This window comes from Piliocolobus tephrosceles, chromosome 6 (assembly GCF_002776525.5).
Source record: "Piliocolobus tephrosceles isolate RC106 chromosome 6, ASM277652v3, whole genome shotgun sequence".
Taxonomy (NCBI): Eukaryota; Metazoa; Chordata; class Mammalia; order Primates; family Cercopithecidae; genus Piliocolobus; species Piliocolobus tephrosceles.
This window is the reverse complement of record NC_045439.1, coordinates 2,400,525-2,421,009: the sequence shown is the minus strand read 5'-3', so window position 1 is coordinate 2,421,009 and position 20,485 is coordinate 2,400,525. Positions and strand designations below refer to the sequence as shown.

At 44.3% G+C, this 20,485-nt stretch overlaps 1 protein-coding gene across 14 annotated transcripts in view; it reads left to right on the top strand.

The window, feature by feature from the left end:
* MARK3 (microtubule affinity regulating kinase 3) overlaps positions 1 to 19,175 on the top strand; it is a 115,371-nt gene extending 96,196 nt beyond the window's left edge. For 11 of the 14 annotated variants that reach the window (XM_023205689.2, XM_023205688.2, XM_023205685.2 and 8 more), the window contains 4 exons: positions 6,630 to 6,887; positions 13,875 to 13,901; positions 15,527 to 15,571; positions 18,227 to 19,175. In XM_023205689.2, the coding sequence (XP_023061457.1) occupies positions 6,630 to 6,887; positions 13,875 to 13,901; positions 15,527 to 15,571; positions 18,227 to 18,572 (676 nt within the window). In that variant the 3' untranslated portion in view covers positions 18,573 to 19,175. The remainder of the gene's footprint in view (positions 1 to 6,629; positions 6,888 to 13,874; positions 13,902 to 15,526; positions 15,572 to 18,226) is intronic. The other 3 variants (XM_023205687.1, XM_023205686.1, XM_023205684.1) reach the window with 2 other exon arrangements.
* Positions 19,176 to 20,485: the final 1,310 nt, after the last annotated feature.

The following is a 20,485-nucleotide window of genomic DNA, read 5'->3' as shown; positions in this document are numbered from 1 at the left end:
TTATGAAGAATTGTCTTAGTTTGCACTGACTAAACCTAATCTCTCACGTTAATAACGTTGCTAAACAACCTACATAGCAGAGACACTGTGCTCCTACTATTTCATATGCTTTAGATACCTGGACGACACTGTTTAGACTACCTCATTGAAAGACCCCGAAGAAGTGACATGATGATGTTACAGTAATACAAACAGAATCTTTCTTTCTTTTTGTTTATTTTTTTATTTTTTTGCAATGGAGTCTCGCTCTTTTACCCAGGCTGGAGTGCAATGGCACAATCTCGGGTCACTGCAACCTCTGTCTCCCAGGTTCATGCAATTCTTCTGCCTCAGCCTCCCAAGTAGCTGGGATTACAGGCACACACCACCACACCTGGCTGATTTTTGTATTTTTAATAGAAATGGGGTTTCACTAGGCCAGGCTGGTCTCAAACTCCTGACTTCAAGTGATCCACCTGCCTTGGCCTCTCAAAGTGCTGTGATTACAGGCGTGAGCCACTGCGCCAGGCCCAGAATCTTTTCAAATAAGTTTTAGATATTGGTTGTTATTGTAAAGTTTCAAAATTGTGAAGTGGCTTTATTATTTTATCCACTTACCCTGCATCAAGCCACATAGAGATTGAGCAGAGAAGGACTGAGGACACTTAGTGTATATATCTCTGGACTACATATAAAAGTTGCTTTTCTTAGGCTGGGTGCGGTGGCTCACACCTGTAATCCCAGCAGTTTGGGAGGCTGAGGCAGGTAGATCACGAGGTCAGGAAATCAAGACCATCCTGGCCAACATGGTAAAACCCTGTCTAAAAATTAGCTGGGCGTGGTGGCATGCGCCTGTAGTCCCAGCTGCTTGGGAAGCTGAGGCAGGAGAATCACTTGAACCCAGGAGGCAGAGGTTGCAGTGAGCTGAGATAGCGCCACTGCACTCCAGCCTGGCAACAGAGCGAGACCCCGTCTCAAAAACTAAAAAAAAGCTGAACACAATGGCTCACACCTGTAATCCCAGCAATTTGGGAGGCCGAGGCAGGTGGATCACCTGGGTCGGGAGTTTGAGACCAGCCTGGCCAACATGGTAAAACCCCATCTCTACTAAAAATATAAAAATTAGCCTGGTGTGGTGTTGCACGCCTGTAGTCCCAGCTATTTGGGAGGCTGAGGCAGAAGAATGGTTTGAGCCTGGGAGGCGGAGGTTGCAGTGAGCTGAGATTACACCTTTGTATTCCAGCCTGGACAGTAGAGCCAGACCCTGTCTCAAAAAAATAAAACTAAATTAATGTAATACAGCTACTATGAACACATAAAAACTGTAAAAAAATTTTTTAATTATTAAAAAAAGTAATACTGCTACTGTTTTGCTTATGTAAATTGTGGGCTAGATTAGGAAATAAAACTATCATTTTTAACACTTTCCTGGGGGGAAATATTATTCGAATTTCATAACAATTAACTTGATGACCTTTTAGAATATATATGTAGACCATTGTGATGTTGGGGCTGCCTGTTGTAAATAGGATTTTTGTGAGCTTGATTGTACAAAGTTCAAATTTGCAAACATCTTACTGAGTTTACTGTTTCCTTATGGGTGTTAGGCCTACTGTAGAAGTCAGAAAAAATCTATTTTGTTACTTGCTTTGTGAAACTCATGATGTGACATGGATTCAATTTCTAAAAAGTTTAATTGCCTTTAAAATTAGTATGTCAAAAAGTTTATTTATTTATTTGTTTTAATTTGAAACAGAGTCTCTCTCTCTCTATCGCCCAGACTGGAGTTCGGTAGCATGATCTCGGCTCACTGCAGCCACTCCCCAGCCTGGGTTTAAACGATTCTCCTGCCTCAGCCTCCTGAGTAGCTGGGATTACAGAGGCCCACCACCACACCCAACTGATTTTTTTTTTTTTTTGAGATGGAGTCTCTCTCTGTCGCCCAGGCTGGTATGCAGTGTCGATGGAGTCTCGCTCTGTTGCCCTGGCTGGTATGCAGTGTCCGGATCTCAGCTCACTGCAAGCTCCACCTCCCAGGTTTACGCCATTCTCCTGCCTCAGCCTCCCGAGTAGCTGGGACTACAGGCGCCCACCACCACGCCCGGCTAGTTTTTTGTATTTTTTTAGTAGAGACAGGATTTCACCATGTTAGCCAGAATGGTCTCGATCTCCTGACCTCGTGATCCGCCCGTCTCGGCCTCCCAAAGTGCTGGGATTACAGGCTTGAGCCACCACGCCCGGCCAATTTTTGTATTTTTAGTAGAGTGGGTTTTCTCCATGTTGGCCAGGCTGGTCTCAAATTCCTGGCCTCAAGCAATCCACCCGCCTCAGCCTCCCAAAATGCTGGGATTACAGGTGTGGGCCACCACACCTGGCCTCGAGTTAATAATTTATAATCCCAGCACTTTGGGAGGCCAAAGCAGGCGGATTGCCTAAGCTCAGGAGTTCCAGACCAGCCTGGGCCATGACGAAACCCCGTCTCTACAAAAGAAAAAACCATTTTGTTAATTTATAATGAGAAAATAAATTTACATTTCCTTCTTAGGTCTCTGGAGGATCCGGTTTTTTGCTACAAAGCATCTGTCCACACCCTCTTACCATGCTTGTGTGCCTTAAAGACCTAGCTTGGCCTGTCAGCAGTGTGCTTCATTGGGAATCGATGCAGCACACTCCTGCCTGCAAGCTGACTAAAAGCCTTTTCCTTCTCCAAAGACTTTGGGACCATTTGTATTTACCAGGGAAAGGGTCAAACCACTCCTGCCTCTTCTTCCCCTGCTTTTCTTGGCACATCTACTGAAACTAGTTACTAATTTGGGCAAAAAAAATAGTCAACAGCTGGAGGTAGAGTGTATTGACCCTAGACTCACCCTGAAAGATAAGGGCATATGAGATAGTTGTATTTAGCTGTATCTTGCTAGAAAAATACATTTGTGTACGTTCATGTGTACGTTGTCTGTACACATGTACAAGAAACAACCGAGCATTTCTTTAAAAACCTTAGTCAGTTAGAACTGTCTCTGTTGCAGGTGACAGAAAACCCAGTCTAAACAGGCTTAAATATAAAAGGGCTGTTAGTTCATATAACTAAAAATAAAGTCCAGGGCTAGAGTTAGGATCCATCTGCTTCTGCCTCCTTGGTGGTAGTTCCATGATTGGGCTCAGCACCGTCAGACATAGCTTTTTCCCGCACACAGCTGTGCTCAAGCGGAAGCCCTCAGGTTGTCTCCTTGATCTGTGTGGGACCTAGAGTTGCTTCCACCAAAACAAAATGTGAATATTGTTGCTACAGGAAAAGAATGGATACTGAGTGGCAGAAATGTGAAACTGAATAAATACGAAACTGAATAAATGTCTTTATAAGACATTTGTTTCCAGTTCTTCTCAGACTGTATAAATTCTCCCAAGTCAGAGGGCGGAATTCTCAAACAAAAATGTAGGGACAGAACCAGGCACAGTGGCTTAGAAGGCCTATAATCCCAGCACTTTGGGAGGCCGAGGGAGAAGGATCACTTGAACCCAGGAGTTCAAGACCAGCCTAGGCATCATAGTGAGACACCATCTCTACAAAAAACTTAAAAATTAGCCAGACATAGTGGCACACTCCTGTGGCTGAGATAGGAGGATCGCTTGACCCCAGGAGGTTGAGGCTGCAGCAAGCTGTGATAGTGCCACTGCACTCTAGCCTGGGTGAATAGAGCAAGACCCTGTCTCCAAAAATAAAAATTTAAATAAAAATGTTTTAATTCAGGGACAAGCAGTTCTTCTTCATTTTAAAGACCTTTCTCCCTCATGTTGGGGCTATCAGAATTCCAGTTGCTAATTGATTAATCTTCTGTGTTAGGAGAACGTTTATTGAATACCTGCCCTGCCAGGCTTTCTGCTTACACTGGTGGGGGGCACATTGACAAGATTTCGGGCTGTGTTTTCAGGGACTTCAGCAGAGAAGAGTCACTAGGATACAATGTGGCATGCATGAACTAAAAACAGAAGTGATTTAACTCTCAGAGGGAAAGTAGATCAGATAAGACTTCATGGAGATGATGACCTCTAGTTCATTTTTGAAGACTGAATAAAAAAATCACAACCCTCCATACCGAGAGAATAACTCCTGCAAACATTTTCTGACCAGCGGACCACATATCATCAGGAAGGCCAGAAAGTTGAGTTCCAGGAGGGAATGATAGAAGGCAAAGCCTAGAGAAATGACAGGGGCCAGACTTCAGGGGCCTGGGGATGTTTACTTGCATTCCGAGTCGAGGAGACTGAACTTTATACCAAAGACTTGGTGTTCTGTAGAAATATGAGCAGATGAGTGACAAGGTCTGGTTTATATGTTAAGAAGTTCTCAGCTGTAAGGTGAATAGATTGGAGGTGTTGAGGCAAAGGCAGGCGGCCCAGTGAAGACAAGGAGTGAGGCTCTATACTGTGGCCTTGGTGGTAGATATGGAGCAGATGGGCCACCTGAAGGGCTACTAGGAAGTTGACACCAACAAGATGTGGTTAGTCTGGGTATGGGGAGTGAGGGAAAGGAAGAACTTGACAGTTGCCAGGTTTCAATCCCTCCAAAGGATTTCTGCAGAAAGACATTGGAAGAGCTGTATTCCTACTTACCCTTAAAGGAAAGAAACTGCCCTTGAATTCCAAGGACATGATTACTGAGCTGGAATTCCAAATAATGTGTCCCAGTGAGACTCCTGTCGATAGTTTTGTCTGGTAACTATGTGTGTTAGGTGGAACTGCAGACTTCCAGCCACTCCGTCTTACCGTATCTGTAAACAGTTAATTTGCTCTGATGAATTTGCCCATCTTGGAGAAGGGGGCTCTGCTGACTGTTTTTTATCTAGGAGTAAATGTCCTTTGAGTAGGAAGGTTCTAGACTATATTGTTAAAACAGCATTGGAAGGCTGGGCGTGGTGGCTCACGCCTGTAATCCCAAGACTTTGGGAGGCCAAGGCAGGTGTATCGTTTGAGCCCAGGAGTTCAAGACCAGCCTGGGCAACATGGCAAAACTGTGTCTACTAAAAATACAAAATTAGCCAGGCACGGTGGAGTGCGCCTGTATTCCCAGCCGCTTAGGAGGCTGAGGTGGGAGAACCACCTGAGCCCAGGAAGTTGAGGCTGCAGTGAGCCATGATCGTACCACTGCGCTGCAGCTAGGTGACAGCAAAAAAACCCTGTCTCAAAAAAACACCAAACAACATAGGATACTCTGTTATATAAAAGCTAGTTCCTATACCTATAGTCTTATTAATTCGTTTAAAATACATCAGTGTGGACCGGGTGTGGTGGCTCATGCCTGTAATCCCAACACTTCAGAAGGCCAAGGCAGGAGGATCGCTTGAAGCCATGAATTTAAGACCAGCCTGGGCAATATAGCGAGACCCTGTCTCTCCAAAAAAAAAAAAAAAAAAAAGGTAAATAAAAAATAAAATATGTGTGTTTTGGGAACAGATTGAGAGCATAGCATGCTCATATTATATATTCATTTTACCACTTAGATTTGAATTGAGGCATCTCTTAGAATAGGTTTTATTTTGTGCATACCGTCAGAGGACATTGTCCCTCTCATAGAAACAGATATTCAAACATGTGATCTGCTATTTTCTTTTAAGGTAATACATTTTTATGATTACTGTTTGAAAAAAAAAAAAAGCAACTATAGGTTAGCAGTTGCTCCAGCATCTCCAAAACAAGCTTAGGAGATTTTTATTCTTTACCAAAAATGCGATGGCTTGGGAGGAAGGTGTATGCATTACACACAGGTTGCTCTGTGGTCACTGCTCCTTCATACTGTGTTTCTGCCTCTGCCTGAACCCAAACCCCTCCCAGCCTGACAGAAATGTTCGCTTACGCAGCTAGCCCTGCCTCAGTTTGTACATCTACCTGTCGGCTGAGACATCAGAAGCCGATGTCCATGTCAGCCTCTGGGCACCCCAAGATGATGTTACCTCCAATAGACAGTGAAGGAGATAACTTCAAAGCTATGTAAGAAAAACGCACATTCTTTGTGAAACTAATGTGTACCCACTGCTTCTTAATTTTGTGCTGTGGATTTTATAGTCTGAGATTTTGTTACAGTTGTCCACAAGGTGTCCTTCCTCCATGTGATTTTAGTTAAGCACATCTTGTGTCATGATGTCCTCAGTTGTGTGTGTGTGTCTTCGTGCCTTTACATACTACAAAGTGTATAAGAAGTTCCTGCTCCTCCCAAGTTGCTTTCAGCATGTGGAATTTTATACGTATACCATTTGTGTACTTCCAAAACTTTTTAGTTGCCTGTTCTTCAGTTACACCTGCATATCCTTTCTTTCTTTCATATTGGCACAGTTCTCTGTATGTAAGCAATTTGAGAGGGAAGCAAAGGGGAGAAGTTTGAGTTAGCTGTTCTCTGTCCTAGAATTTCCCTGCATTAATCTTGTCCTTGAAAATATATATAATACTGGTCCCTTAAACTCCATGAGGCTTTGTCTCATTATGTATTGTTCTTTTGGTACCCTTTCCCACTTAACTTTTGCTCCTAAGTCCTATAAAATACCCCTTGAATCTGGATTTATTATACCCAATTTTCTCCACTGTGTATAAAAGGTATATTGTGATTGTAAATTTTTGTATATCATGTTTTGAGAGCTTCTTACTTTCTGATCTCATAGCACTATCCCTGATCAGAGAACTCCAGTCGCTTCAACACACAGTATTAGCAGTGCAGCCACCCCGGATCGAATCCGCTTCCCAAGAGGCACTGCCAGTCGTAGCACTTTCCACGGCCAGCCCCGGGAACGGCGAACCGCGACATACAATGGCCCTCCTGCCTCTCCCAGCCTGTCCCATGAAGCCACACCGTTGTCCCAGACTCGAAGCCGAGGCTCCACTAATCTCTTTAGTAAATTAACTTCAAAACTCACAAGGAGGTAAGTGCTAGGTGCTGGTTGTTTTGGAGTGAACCCGTCGAGCAAAAGGAAAGATGTCTTTTCTGTGTGAAGTCACTGCTGCCTCGATGCTTTTCAGTCTGCCTTCAACTCATGGTTTTCTGGTTTTATGTATATCTAACTTTATACTTTAAAACCTTGAAAGTAGAAATTGTAGAGCTCAGAGTCTTCATAACACTGAAAGTTAACTAGCGTTTAGGAGGTTTTTGTTACTGTTCTTTGATTATTGTTCCTTTTGCTCACATGTCTGTCTGCATGGCATGTTCGTTGTAGTTAAGCAGGCAGACCTCGAGTTCTGGTGTGGGTGGGGGGCTGGTACTCTGTAATAACCAGCAGGAAAGACCATGCATGTCTTTCATAATCATCTCCAGCCGTGGGGGAAAGAGACAGCTCCTCTTTTCTCAATTGTTGTTAAGGGGCAGTAAATTTCTTAGAGTCCAAATCTTGAAAGTTTCTCTGTGTCTTAGTAATTTATATTGAGAGTAAGGTAATGTCCTTAAATAGTATAGTTTTGGAGATAAAATCTCTGGTTTATTATCAAAAAAAAAGTTAGTAGTAGTAGTAGTAGTAGTAAGTAGTAGTAGTAGTAGTAGTAGTAGTAGTAGTAGTAGTAGCAGCAGTAGCAGTAGCAGTAGCAGTAGTAGTAGTAGTAGTAGCAGCAGCAGCAGCAGCAGCAGCAGCAGCAGCAGCAGCAGCAGCTGGTGGTCCTGGAAATTTTTAAAATGTTCCATGTGTCTAGAAGGCTAGCATTTGGGGCCTCAGTAAACTCTCAAAGGTCCTTTGAGATAACTTCATTTCCATAACTTTGTTACCTATTACAAAAGCCTAGAAATATTGGCTGCTTCAAGAAGAAAAAGAAAGGATACCACTTTGAACCATAAACAAATAGTGAAAAAGTACCTTTCCAAGAAGGAATCCAGGAAACCCAAGAGCCCCTGCAGTTTCAGGACATCCTAGGAGAAATTTTTTCAAATTAAGTCTAGTTGTGGATCAGTCTGTCTGTGGTATCCTGCAGGTTTGCCTGGGACAGACCCTCTTGTTTGTCATCTGTAGCTTACAGGACAGCAGTGGGAGTCCTTGCCAGGTGTGAAATGATCAGTGCCCTCCATTTCACTCCATCTCCATTATTTAAACTAAGCTAAATGTAATTTTATATTCAATCATCTGAAACTTCGGTGAGTCACTTATTATTAGGACATGGAATAGATTAGGTAGTATTCCTTTTTTTTTTTTTTTTTTTTTTTTGAGATGGAGTCTCACTGTCACCAAGGCTGGAGTGCAGTGGTGCAATCTTGGCTGACTTCAACCTCCGCCTAGATTAGGGAGGATTTCTGAATCCAGTAGCATTAACTAGAAGTCAGGTGGGTCAGAAGTCAGAAGGTTTCTTCTTTTTCTTCTTTTTTTTTTTTTTTTGGTATTTTTAGTAGAGACAGGGTTTCGCTGTGTTGGTCAGGCTGGTCTCGAACTCCTGACTTCGTGATCCACCTGCCTCGGCCTCCAAAATGCTGGGATTACAGGCGTGAGCCACCACACCCAGCCCAGAAGGTTTCTGTTTATCCTCTTACTCACTTCTTAGCCCCTTTATTAAGCCACCTCACTTTAGACTGAGCAAAACAGAATGAGCCAAAGAGCTTTGCCAGGTGTGGGGCACCCATTCATGACCAGCAGGAAGAGAGACGGTGAGTTCATTCTGAGAAGAGTCTGTTGACTCCCAGAATAAATCATTCCTTCCTGGTCAGCCACAGTAGCTCACGCTTGTAATCCCAGCGCTTTGGGAGGCCGAGGTGGGTAGATCTCCCGAGGTCAGGAGTTAGAGACCAGCCTGACCAATATGGTAAAACCCTGTCTCTACTAAAAATACAAAAATTAGCCAGGCATGGTGGCGGGCACCTGGAGTCCCAGCTACCCAGGAGGCTGAGACAGGAGAATTGCTTGAACCCGGGAGGCAGAGGTTGCAGTGAGCCGAGATCATACCACTGTACTCCAGCCTGAGTGATAAAGCAAGACTCCGCCTCAAAAAAAAAAAAAAAAATGAGTTTATTTGTCTTCTTCATACTCTTTTTCAGTCATTTGAAGACTAGTATTGGGCTAGGCCGGGTGGTTCATGCCTGTAGTCTCAGCACGTTGGGAGGCCAAGGCGGGCGGATCACCTGGGGTCAGGAGTTTGAGACAGGCCTGACCAACATGGCAAAACCCCATCTCTACTAAAAATACAAAAATTAGCCAGGGGTGGTGGCACGTGTGTCTGTAGTCACAGCTACTCTGGAGGCTGAGGCAGGAGAATCGCTTGAACCTGGGAGGTGGAGGTTGCATTGAGCCAAGATCACACCACTGCCCTCCAGCCTGGGTGACGACAGAGTGAGACTCCGTCTCAAAAAAAAAAAAAAAGACTAGCATTGATTGGCTGGGCTGGGCACAGTGGTTCATGCCTGTAATCCCAGCATTTTGGGAGGCCGAGGCAGGTGGATCACCTGAGGTTGGGAGTTTGAGACCATCCTAGCCAACATGGAGAAACCCAGTCTCTACTGAAAATACAAAATAAGTATGTATATGGGCATGGTGGCACATGCCTATAATCCCAGGGAGACTGAGGCAGGAGAACAGGAGAATCGCTTGAACCTGGGAGGCAGAGGTTGGGGTGAGCCAAGATCACGCCATAGCACTCCAGCCCAGGCAACAACAGTGAAACTCTTTGTCTCCAAAAAAAAAAAAAGACTAGCATTGATTTTATTACATGTATATAACAGAAAAAAGGAAACAAGATTATCATTGATAAAAGTATCAGCTACCTCTTTTTTTTTTTTTCCACGGAGTCTCACTTTATCGCCCAGGCTGGAGTGCAGTGGCGTGATCTCAGCTCACTGCAACTTCTGCTTTCCAGGTTCAAGTGATTCTTGTGCCTCAGCCTACCAAGCCGAGTGGCTGGGACTACAGGTGTCCACCATCACGCCCAACTAATTTTTGTATTTTTAGAGACCCGGTTTTATCATGTTGGCTAGGCTGGTCTTGAACTGCTGACCTCAGTGATCCATCGTGCCCAGTCAAAGCTACCATTATTTGAATGCTTATTATATGCAAAGGTAGATGTCTGTATACATAGATACAGTCATATTCATTTTATACATATGTATGTACATTATATATATGCATATTTTATGTATGAGTATCATACATACACACATTTATGTATGTGAAATGAGTATATTTATTATACACATGTACAAGTGTGCACACACACACACTCATTTAATTTAATCTCCATAGTCCACCCCATTTTATAAAAGAAACTGAAGGTGAAGTTCGGAGAGATTAAGGCACATATTTTTTAAAGTATCAGGGCCTGGTGCAGTGGCTCACGCCTGTAATCCCAGCACTTTGGCAGGCCAAGGCAGGTAGATCACTCAAGGTCAGGAGCTCAAGACCAGCCTGGCCAACATGGTGAAACCCCCTTTCTACTAAAAATACAAAAATTAGCCTGATGTTGTGGCGCACACTTGTAATTCCAGCTATTTGGGAGGGTGAGGCAAGAGGATGGCTTGAACCCAGGAGGCATAGGTTGCAGAGAGCCAAGATCACACCATTGCACTCCAGCCTGGGTGACAGAGTGACACTCCATCTCAAAAAAAAAAAAAAAGAAGAAAGTATCGGGCTGAGCCAGGTCTATCTGACCAGACTCTGCCCTTTTACCCACTGCACTGTGCTCCTTAGAAAAAACAGTTGCAGGCGTGACAGTTGCATTACACTTATTTCGTATATTTGAATTAAAATTGGAGACTCAAGCTTGTTGTTTAAAAAAATTCTAGTGTTCATCTGATTTACAATTTCCAGGCTATTTCCGCCCCCAAATTTTTGCTGAAAGATAATCTTTTATCCTATCTTGTTAAAGTTTATTAACTGAGGTCTGTTGTCTCCCTTAGTGCTATACTTAATCAGCTGTTGACAGTTTGTTCTTAAAAACAATCAAAATCCTTGCTAGAGTGGTTGAAAGTTCTTATCCTCCTTTAGCAATGATTGCTAGGATTAAAATTGCATTGCCTGAAAGACTGAGGTGTTTGCACTTAGATGCTGCAAGGGAGACCTGGTGTGGCCGGGTCTGGAGAGGGCTGGAGTCAGGAAGCCTGCAGTCTGCTTGGAGAGTACATGGCTTTGGAGAGCTGTGGGCCATTTGTAGTCAGGAGCAAAATTCTCTCCCCTTGGGATCAGGCTTGGCCTTGCTCAGAGACTTCAGAGTCACCCATACCCTGCAGGCAGAACAGCCAGGCAGACACAAGTGCCTCTGCCCTCAGGTTGATCCATGTTGCCATGGGCGATGTGAAGACCTCCTCCTGCAGCTTCCTCCTTCCTCTTTATACCTCAGGGGATTGTAGGAGGAAAGGTTAAGAAAAGCGCTCATATAGTAATTGACCAGTAACCCTGATTTTTCCTAGTGGAAGATTAGGAAATGGCCAGGCACCATGGCTCATGCCTATAATCCCAGCACTTTGAGAGGCTGTGCCAGGTGGATCACTTGAGCCCAGGAGTTCAAGACCAGCCTAGGCAACATAATGAGACCCCATCTCTACTTTTTTTTTTTTTTTTTTTTTTTTGAGATGGAGTCTCGCTCTGTTGCCCAGGCTGGAGTGCAGTGGCAAGATCTCGGCTCACTGCAGTGTCCGCCTCCTGGGTTAAGGTGATTATCCTGCCTCAGCCTCCCAAGTAGCTGGGACTACAGGTGCATGCCACTATGCCCAGCTAATTTCTGTATTTTTAGTATAGACAGGGTTTCACCACGTTGGCCAGGCTGGTCACAAACTCCTGACCTCGAGTGATCTGCCTGCCTCGGCCTCCCAAAGTGCTGGAATTACCTGCATGAGTCACCACACCCGGCCTTTTATTTTTTTAATAAAAAGGAAAAAAAAATTGGGAAATGGGCCAGGCACGGTGCATAGCTCATGCCTGTAATCTTAGCACTTTGGGGGAAAGTGAGGCAGGAGGATCATTTGAGGCCAGGAGTTCAAGACTGACCTGGGCAACATAATGAGATCCCCATCTCTACAAAAACATTTTTTAATTAGCCAGGAGTGGTGGCACATGCCTGTAGTCCCAGCTACTTGAGAGGCTGAGGCAGGAGGATTGCTCGAACCCAGGAGTTTGAGGTTACAGTGAGCTATGATCACACCATTGTGCTCCAGCCTGGGTGACTGCGCAAGACCTTATCTCTAAATAAATAAATAAATATTTTAAAATAAAAGAAAATTAGGAAATAAAAAATATATCTTAAAGACCTTTTAATCGTTTTCAACTAAAATATTTTGGATAATACTGCCTTATATTTAGGCAGTATATATTAAAGATTTTCACATGCATGATTGTACTGTTGATGACCCTGCTGTATACCACTGATCTGATTATGAAGTGGTTGGCAGTTATTTGTAGTAGGTAGACTTTTTTTTTTTTTTTGATACGGAATCTCGCTTTGTTGCCCAGGCTGGAGTGCAATGGCACGATCTCAGCTCACTGCAACCTCCGCCTCCCGGATTCACGCCATTCTCCTGCCTCAGCCTCCTGAGTAGCTGGGACTACAGGCGCCCGCCACCACGCCCGGCTAATTTTTTTTTATATGTTTAATAGAGACGGGATTTCACCCCGTTAGCCAGGATGGTCTCGATCTCCTGACCTCGTGATCCACCCACCTCGGCCTCCCAAAGTGCTGGGATTACAGGTCTGAGCCAGCGCGCCCGGCCAGACTTTTTTTTTAATTGGTAAATTAATACCTGAAGCAATGCCAAAGTTATCCCAACCAAGGATTTCATTAATTCAGTCAGCAGATATAGATGAGTGCCTGCTATGTCCAGTTACAGAACTGGGTTTTACAAATAGAAATTAGCAAACTCAGCCTATTTTTACCCAGGGAAGCTGATCGCATTGATCATAAAAACGTCATTCGTAGTTTGAAAAATATTTTGTCAGATTATTTTCAGCACATCCTGAACATCTCCTTAAATTTTTTTAATGACCAGAGCTACCCCTTTTAAATAGAATTCTTCCTGTTTATTACATAAAAGTAAAATTCATACTGTTTTTTACCACTTAGTTTTTATTCATTTTGAGATCTAAGACTGAAAAGTCTACTTTAGTTTAAATCCCAATCACCTATTTTTTTCTTAAAACGTGATTTATGTCATACCACTGTAGCAAATAATGTGTTAATGTTTGTTTCATCTTCCTAAAAGAAGTAATGATTTTTTCTTAGTGGTTAAATATTTTATAATGAAGTTTTTAATGTTTATGTATAAGAAGGCAAGATTTTTTGTTCATAAGGTATTCTGAAGAAAATTGAAAAATGTTTTATTACTAGTATATTGCAAATTACTTGTCACTTCTTTAACATAAGACATAAATTTTATCTTAGAAAGTGTATCTGGCCAGTGCAGTGGCTCACGCCTGTAATCCCAGCACTCTGGGAGGCTGAGGTGGGCGGATCACTTGAGGCCAGGAGTTCGAGACCAGACTGACCAACATGGCAAAACCCCGTCTCTACTGAAAATATAGAAATTAACTGGGCGTGTTGGCATGCGCTTGTGATTCCAGCTACTCAGGAGACTGAGGCACAATAATTGCTTGAACCCAGGAGGCATAGGTTGCATTGAGCCGAGATTGCACCACTGCACTGTGACAGAGCGAGACTCTATCTTTAAAAAAAAAAAACAGTGTATCCATCTGAAGAGCTTTTAATTACAGCTAATGTCAATCTTTACTGCTAAACCTTTTCTCACTTTTTTTGATATATTAAAAGATCACATACTCATTTAATTACTTGTAATAATTTTACTTTTTCAACAAATGTCAGCATTTCTTTGTTGATTGGCCAGAGAAGGAACCCTGCTTTGTTTTTTTCTTTCTCTCTGTAATTGATTAGATTTTCTGTTTAATTTGTACGAGTTATTTTTGTTAATTTTTTTTTTTTTTTTTTTACTTAATTTCTTTTAGAAACATGTCATTCAGGTTTATCAAAAGGTAGGATTTATATATACACATTTATTTTTCAATCCTCACTCCCAAATGGCTCCTGCAATTAACATTAGGTTTGGCTTTCTGGCCCTGTTTTTTCCTTATAAACTAAACTTTCTGCTGAGAACTAAATACTTAATTCCTTGAAAGGAAACTGAAAAGAAATAGATTAACTCTGTCAGGCATTTTAAAGGGCACCCATGCAACAAAAGGCTGATGCATGCTCTGTGTATTTTCTTTCTTTGGTAGAATTATTTAGCATCCAAATAATTCTGTCTTCATACTAATAACACTTAGCATGCTCCTTTTGGAAGAATGAGATGCTCAGTAATGTTAATGTACAATTAATGATTATCCACAGGCATGCAAAAGGTAAGTGGTAATTGTGTTATTTTTATTTCACTGAGGATTGAATTAGCAAAAGGCTTTAAAGTGACAGGAAAATTAGCTAATACAGAAAATAATCGTAAAATTCAAACCTGCAGCCTCATTTGATTTGGCTTTTTTAGAAATTAAAATGTGAACAGCTGCGTAGCAGCAATGTTTTAATTTTTTCAGAGTTGAAAGCCACTTTCCAGCAACCACTGACGAAAGAGTCTCTCATTATTTTTACTTAAAGCACTGCAGTAAGTGGTGTTCTGATTTTATTAATATTTTTTAGGCCAGGCGTGGTGGCTTATGCCTGTACTCCCAGCACTTTGGGAGGCATAGGCAGGCAGATCACTTGAGCCCAGGAGTTCAAGGCCATCCTAGACAATATGGCAAAACCCTGCCTCTACAAATAATACAAAAATTAGCCGGACGTGGTGGCACACATCTGTGGTCCCAGCTACTCAAGAGGCTGAGGCAGGAGGATCACCTGAGCCCTGGGAGGTCAAGGTTGCAGTGAGCCATGATCATGCCACTGTGCTCCAGCCTAGGGGAGTGAGACCCTGCCTCAAAAAAAAAAATTTTTTTTTGATGGTAATAATCAAGAGACCAAAAATGTTGCTTTCTTAATGCACACATGAGGCAGGAAATCTTTCATGAAGGGCTACGCTGTACCTGTGCCTCTCAAGTCACCAGAAGGCCAAGCTGCGGGTCAAAACTGTGGGAAAAGCACTTTCTTCCTGTTGGTGGTTCCATTCTATTATTATTTTTTTAATTGAACTTCCCACTTGTCTGATTTTTCCTTGGACAGAACAGGTAATAACTGAATGTAGAATCCAGCTGATAGCCTCATTGGCTTTTAATTGGAAACCCATTATACTATGGGGAGCAGTTAGAAAGTGAGAATAACCCCATTCTGAGGCCGAGCATTCTCTGGGTGAAGAGCCAGCAGGAGTGCCTGCTGTGCATGTGTGGTGTGCAGTGTGCAGCAGTGTGTCCTGTGTGTGGCAGTGTGGCGTGCGATGTGTGTGATGTATGCAGTGTGCAGCCTGGAACTGGCCCCTGTGCACACCCCTGCAGCCTTGTGGAAGAAGGTAGCGCTGGCTCAGTCAAATGAGAGGAAGAGTTTTCATAAGCCCTGCTGGTGACTAAAACGTGTTTTGGCTTTATTTTATGGTGTTGGTATGGGTGGTCATGTACTGGCATGTAAGATTTCTTTTCTCTTTCCCTCTTCTCTCTGCTTCTCCATTCTGTTCATTGAGACTTCCAACTGAATATGAGAGGAACGGGAGATATGAGGGCTCAAGGTGAGGGAAATGATTTTTACTTAAAATTTTTTCCAGATGTTTACTTCATTTCTGTGGCAGAGGCAACACTATCTTCTGAATGTTCCCTGCTGTATTCCTGCTGTCTCCGTAGGAGTTAGAGGTTCGCATCAGGTAGAGAGGGTGGCCACAGGGGGGCGCCAGCCTGCCATGAGCACCGTCCAGATCTAGTTTGGCCTCTGCTCTATATCTGTGTTTGTGTTAAAAGCATGGCAATGCCTTCAGCCTTCCTGCCTGGGCGTTAACAGCCTTTGGAGGTCTGGGTTTGGGTAGCAGTGCTCAGAGAAATAAGCCCTCAGGTCACCACTGACTCCTCACATAGTTCTCTTCACAAGGAATAAAAGCAAAGTACTTAATAGAATGTCCATATTTCAAACTAGTTATGTTTTCTTCTAAGAATGGTGATTATATAATTGAGTGTTTTGCTTTTCTTTTTTTTTCTAAGACAGGGTCTCGTTTTGTCACCCAGGCTGGAGTGTAGTGGCACAATCACAGCTTGGGCTCCCGGGCTTATGCAGTCCTCCCACTTCAGCCTCCTGAGTGTCTGGAACCACAGGCGCTGCCACCATGCTGGCTAATTTTTGTATTTTTTTGTAGAGAGGGGGTCTCGCCATGTTGGCCAGGCTGGTCTCAAACTCCTAGGCTCAGGTGAACCTCCCACCTTGACCTTCCAAAGTGCTGGGATGACAGACATGAGCTGCTGCGCCTGGCCTTGCTTTTCCATTTTGTGTAGTTATCATTGCATGGATTTGTGGGGGGGGGGGGGGGGCAGTCACCAGGTAATCTTAGGACTCTGTGTCCCTAGTTCTAGATCTCTTCCACTTGTGCCCTTTTTTATGCCAATCACCAGCAGGCTATTTCAGGTCCTCGTTCACCATTTGTCCTTTAGGTCTTTTTAAAAGCCCACTTCTGGTCATATGACCTTTCTGAATTAAAACTTTCAGTGACCTCCACTATTTCACCCGGCCACGTCCCTGCGAGGCCCTGAGTGGCGTGGTCCAGGCTGCCCCAGCAGCCCAGCTCCGCTGCCCCATCAAGGCGGAGCATTGGGGTGAGTGCCAGGCAGCATTCCCCCTCCAGGCCTGCCCATCCCAGCCAGGAGCAGGCTCTAGATCCTGGTTTGTTTCCCCACCCATAATAGGAAGGTGAGATAGTAGGGCCTACATGGACATCAAGTAAGTTGGGGCCTGACCACTGCAAGTACTCATTAAGTGCCACCAGCTGCTGTGGGGGTGATGACACTGTGCCTCCAGTTCCACTCAGTCTGTGTACTTTATTATGCCACAGACACATCCTGTACTTTCCTACCTCCCCTTTGGCTGTGATCCCCTGTACTCAAAACAAAAACTCTTTTTCCTGTCTTCATTGCATTTTGTTGAAATCCCATGGCTCTTCATAGCTCTCCTCAGATGCAGGCCCACTCCCACCCGTGCCATTTCCTCCTTGTGTCATCCTGCCTGTCACACTCTCCTGCTAGGTGGGCTCCACCTCTTCTGCGGCCCTCTAGGGGATGGCCAGCCTTTCCTGCGCTGCCACTGTTGCCTCACCTTACAGTCGTCCTGGCTCCAGATTAGTTTGAGAGCTTTTGCTTATCTTTGTAACCCATTTAGTATCTAATGTGGCATTTTATACATAGGAAGCTTCTCATCAGTATTGGTGGATGTGAACCAAATTGAACACTAGCAGGTTGGTGACACGGAGAGCTATGTGCATATGTAAAAACTGTAGCCCCTCACCTCTGATTAGTTGGCCATAGGATGGAGTATACTTGAGGTACATAGACTGTTTTACTCCCAGGAATGCTAGTCAGTCACTGTCTTAACTGAGGCCACCAGATACACACATGAGAATGTAAATAACGGCTTGTGGCAATAATGACTAAATGCCAAAGAATGGCTGGTAAACCGTGGTGTTCCCTAGAGACCCAGGCCTGGGCCCTACTCATGCTGCGTCTTGGGCATCTAGACCACGGCGTACATTCTGAATCCACAGGGTATCCACATGGGTGGTGTCAGTCCTCCACAGACAGAGAAGTGTCCCATTGCATTTTTCCATCTATTCCAGTAGTAAGATTGTGTTCTCTCAGATTTTTGCTTTAACTGTATAGCTGGACATCTAATTAACAAACCAGAGAAGAGGAAAGACAATGAGGTGGGTAGAGCATCATGTTCAGCCTCAGGGCCATTCACAGAGAAAGCGATTTTAGACTGCGGGTGTTGAGTCTCCAGTTACCCTGAGTGCCAGTTACAGTGCTTCACATCTGAAAGAACTGTCGCAGAAGAGGGATAGCCCAGGGTGGATGGGTGAGGTGGGCAGGAACTGGCTGCCAACTCCTCCCTGAGCTGGGCCTACGGAGCCCTGAGTGGATTCTGTTTCACCAATTACTTTCTTCATTTTAGTAAGCACAGGTGGCTGGTGAAGATTTTACAGCCAGGTAGATCTTTTTGTGTGTGACTTATGACTTTTAGAGGGTGGGGGAAGAAAATAGACGTAGTTACAAATGTGAGTCTGTGCAGGAAAATGTGGAGGTCAGTCGTTAGTTGTGTTGTATCGAAGATGTGAATGAGGAACTAGCTGAAGTGTAAGAGGTTGATTTTCCTGTACGATTGAAAATAAACCTGCCTCTGTGCATTTCAGTCGCAATGTATCTGCTGAGCAAAAGGATGAAAACAAAGAAGCAAAGCCTCGATCCCTACGCTTCACCTGGAGCATGAAAACCACTAGTTCAATGGATCCCGGGGACATGATGCGGGAAATCCGCAAGGTGTTGGATGCCAATAACTGCGACTATGAGCAGAGGGAGCGCTTCTTGCTCTTCTGTGTCCACGGTGATGGGCACGCAGAGAACCTCGTGCAGTGGGAAATGGAAGTATGCAAGCTGCCAAGACTGTCTCTGAATGGGGTCCGGTTTAAGCGGATATCGGGGACATCCATAGCCTTCAAAAATATTGCTTCCAAAATTGCCAATGAGCTAAAGCTGTAACCCAGTAATTATGATGTAAATTAAGTAGCAATTAAAGTGTTTTCCTGAACACTGATGGAAATGTATAGAATAATATTTAGGCAATAACGTCTGCATCTTCTAAATCATGATATTAAAGTCTGAGGACGAGAGCACGCCTGGGAGCGAAAGCTGGCCTTTTTTCTACGAATGCACTACATTAAAGATGTGCAACCTGTGCGCCCCCTGCCCTACTTCCATTGCCCTGAGAGTCAGCGTGTGGCCCCATCTCCATGTGCCTCCCGCCTGGGTGGGTGTGAGAGTGGACAGTATGTGTGTGAAGTGGTGTGTATGGAAGCATCTCTCTGCGCTGCAGCCAGTCATTACTGGTGCCTCTGCTGGAGATCATGTGGTGCTAAAACATTACACTTGCCAGGGAGGAGAATACTGAGTTACTGCCAAGAATTAACCGTAAGACTAGTTCATAGTTAATACAGGTTTACAGTTCATGCCTGTGGTTTTGTGTTTGTTGTTTTGTGTTTTTTTAGTGCAAAAGGTTTAAATTTATAGTTGTGAACATTGCTTGTGTGTGTTTTTCTAAGTAGATTCACAAGATAATTAAAAATTCACTTTTTCTCAGTAAAATCTTGCATTGTCTCCTAATACTGTATTTAACACACCCTCAAGTTGAGCAAAAGGAATGTGTATGAAGGCTTGGGGTCACGTGGACCTTAGCAGGGATCCCAATGTTTTGTGATTACCAGCATATTTTTTCTCCCAAGGCAACAAAGGGAGAAGACGGCCCTCATGGTGACCCAAGAAGGAAGGGAATCCAGAGCAGCCGCAGCTTAACCCTGGGAGTTGCTGCTCAGCCCTATGGAGAAACACCAGGTCTTGACGGTTCTGGGTTGGTTCTTTGTGAAGTATGTAAATTTCCTTTTGCCTTTCTTGTGATTCACTACATGAATCAGCCCTGCAGCTTTTGTCCAACACCTACATGGTTGTGTAGGGGTAATGAGCTCATCACTCATTGTGTTGCTTTATTCTCACAGGGAAGTTGTCACACAGACTGGTGTGCTATTTTGGGTTCTGGGTTTGTTGCTGGTCAGAGTATGAAAGTCTGGAGGCCGGGCACCGTGGCTTACAGCTGTGAGCCCAGCACTTTGGGAGACTGAGGCCAGAGGATCATTGAGTCCAGTAGTTCAGGACCAGCTTGGGCAACATGGCAAGACCCCATGTCTTCAAAAAATAAAAACATTGGCTGGGTGCAGTGGCTCACATCTGTAATCCCAGCATTTTGGGAGGCTGAGACGGGCAAATCACAAGGGCAGGAGATCGAGACCATCCTGGCTAACACGGTGAAGCCCCGTCTCTACTAAAAATGCAAAAAATTAGCCGGGCGTGGTGGTGGGTGCCTGTAGTCCCAGCTACTCAGGAGGCTGAGGCAGGAGAATGGCGTGAACTCGGGAGGCGGAGCTTGCAGTGAGCCGAGATGGCGCCACCGCACTCCATCCTGGGCAACAGAGCGAGATGCTGTCTCAAAATAATAATAATAATATAAATAAATAAACACATCAGCCAAGCGTGGTGGCGCACCTGTGGTCCCAGCTTTTCGAGATGCTGAGGTGGGAGGCTTGAACCCAGGAGGTTGAAGCTGCAGTGAACTGTGATTGTGCACAGCACTCCAGCCTGGGCGACAGAATGAGACCCTGTCTCAAAAAAAAGAAAAAGGGGCTGGGCGCGGTGGCTCAAGCCTGTAATCCCAGCACTTTGGGAGGCCGAGACGGGCGGATCATGAGGTCAGGAGATCAAGACCATCCTGGCTAACACGGTGAAACCCCGTCTCTACTAAAAATACAAAAAACTAGCCGGGCGAGGTGGCGGGCGCCTGTAGTCCCATCTACTCCGGAGGCTGAGGCAGGAGAATGGCGTGAACCTGGGAGGCGGAGCTTGCA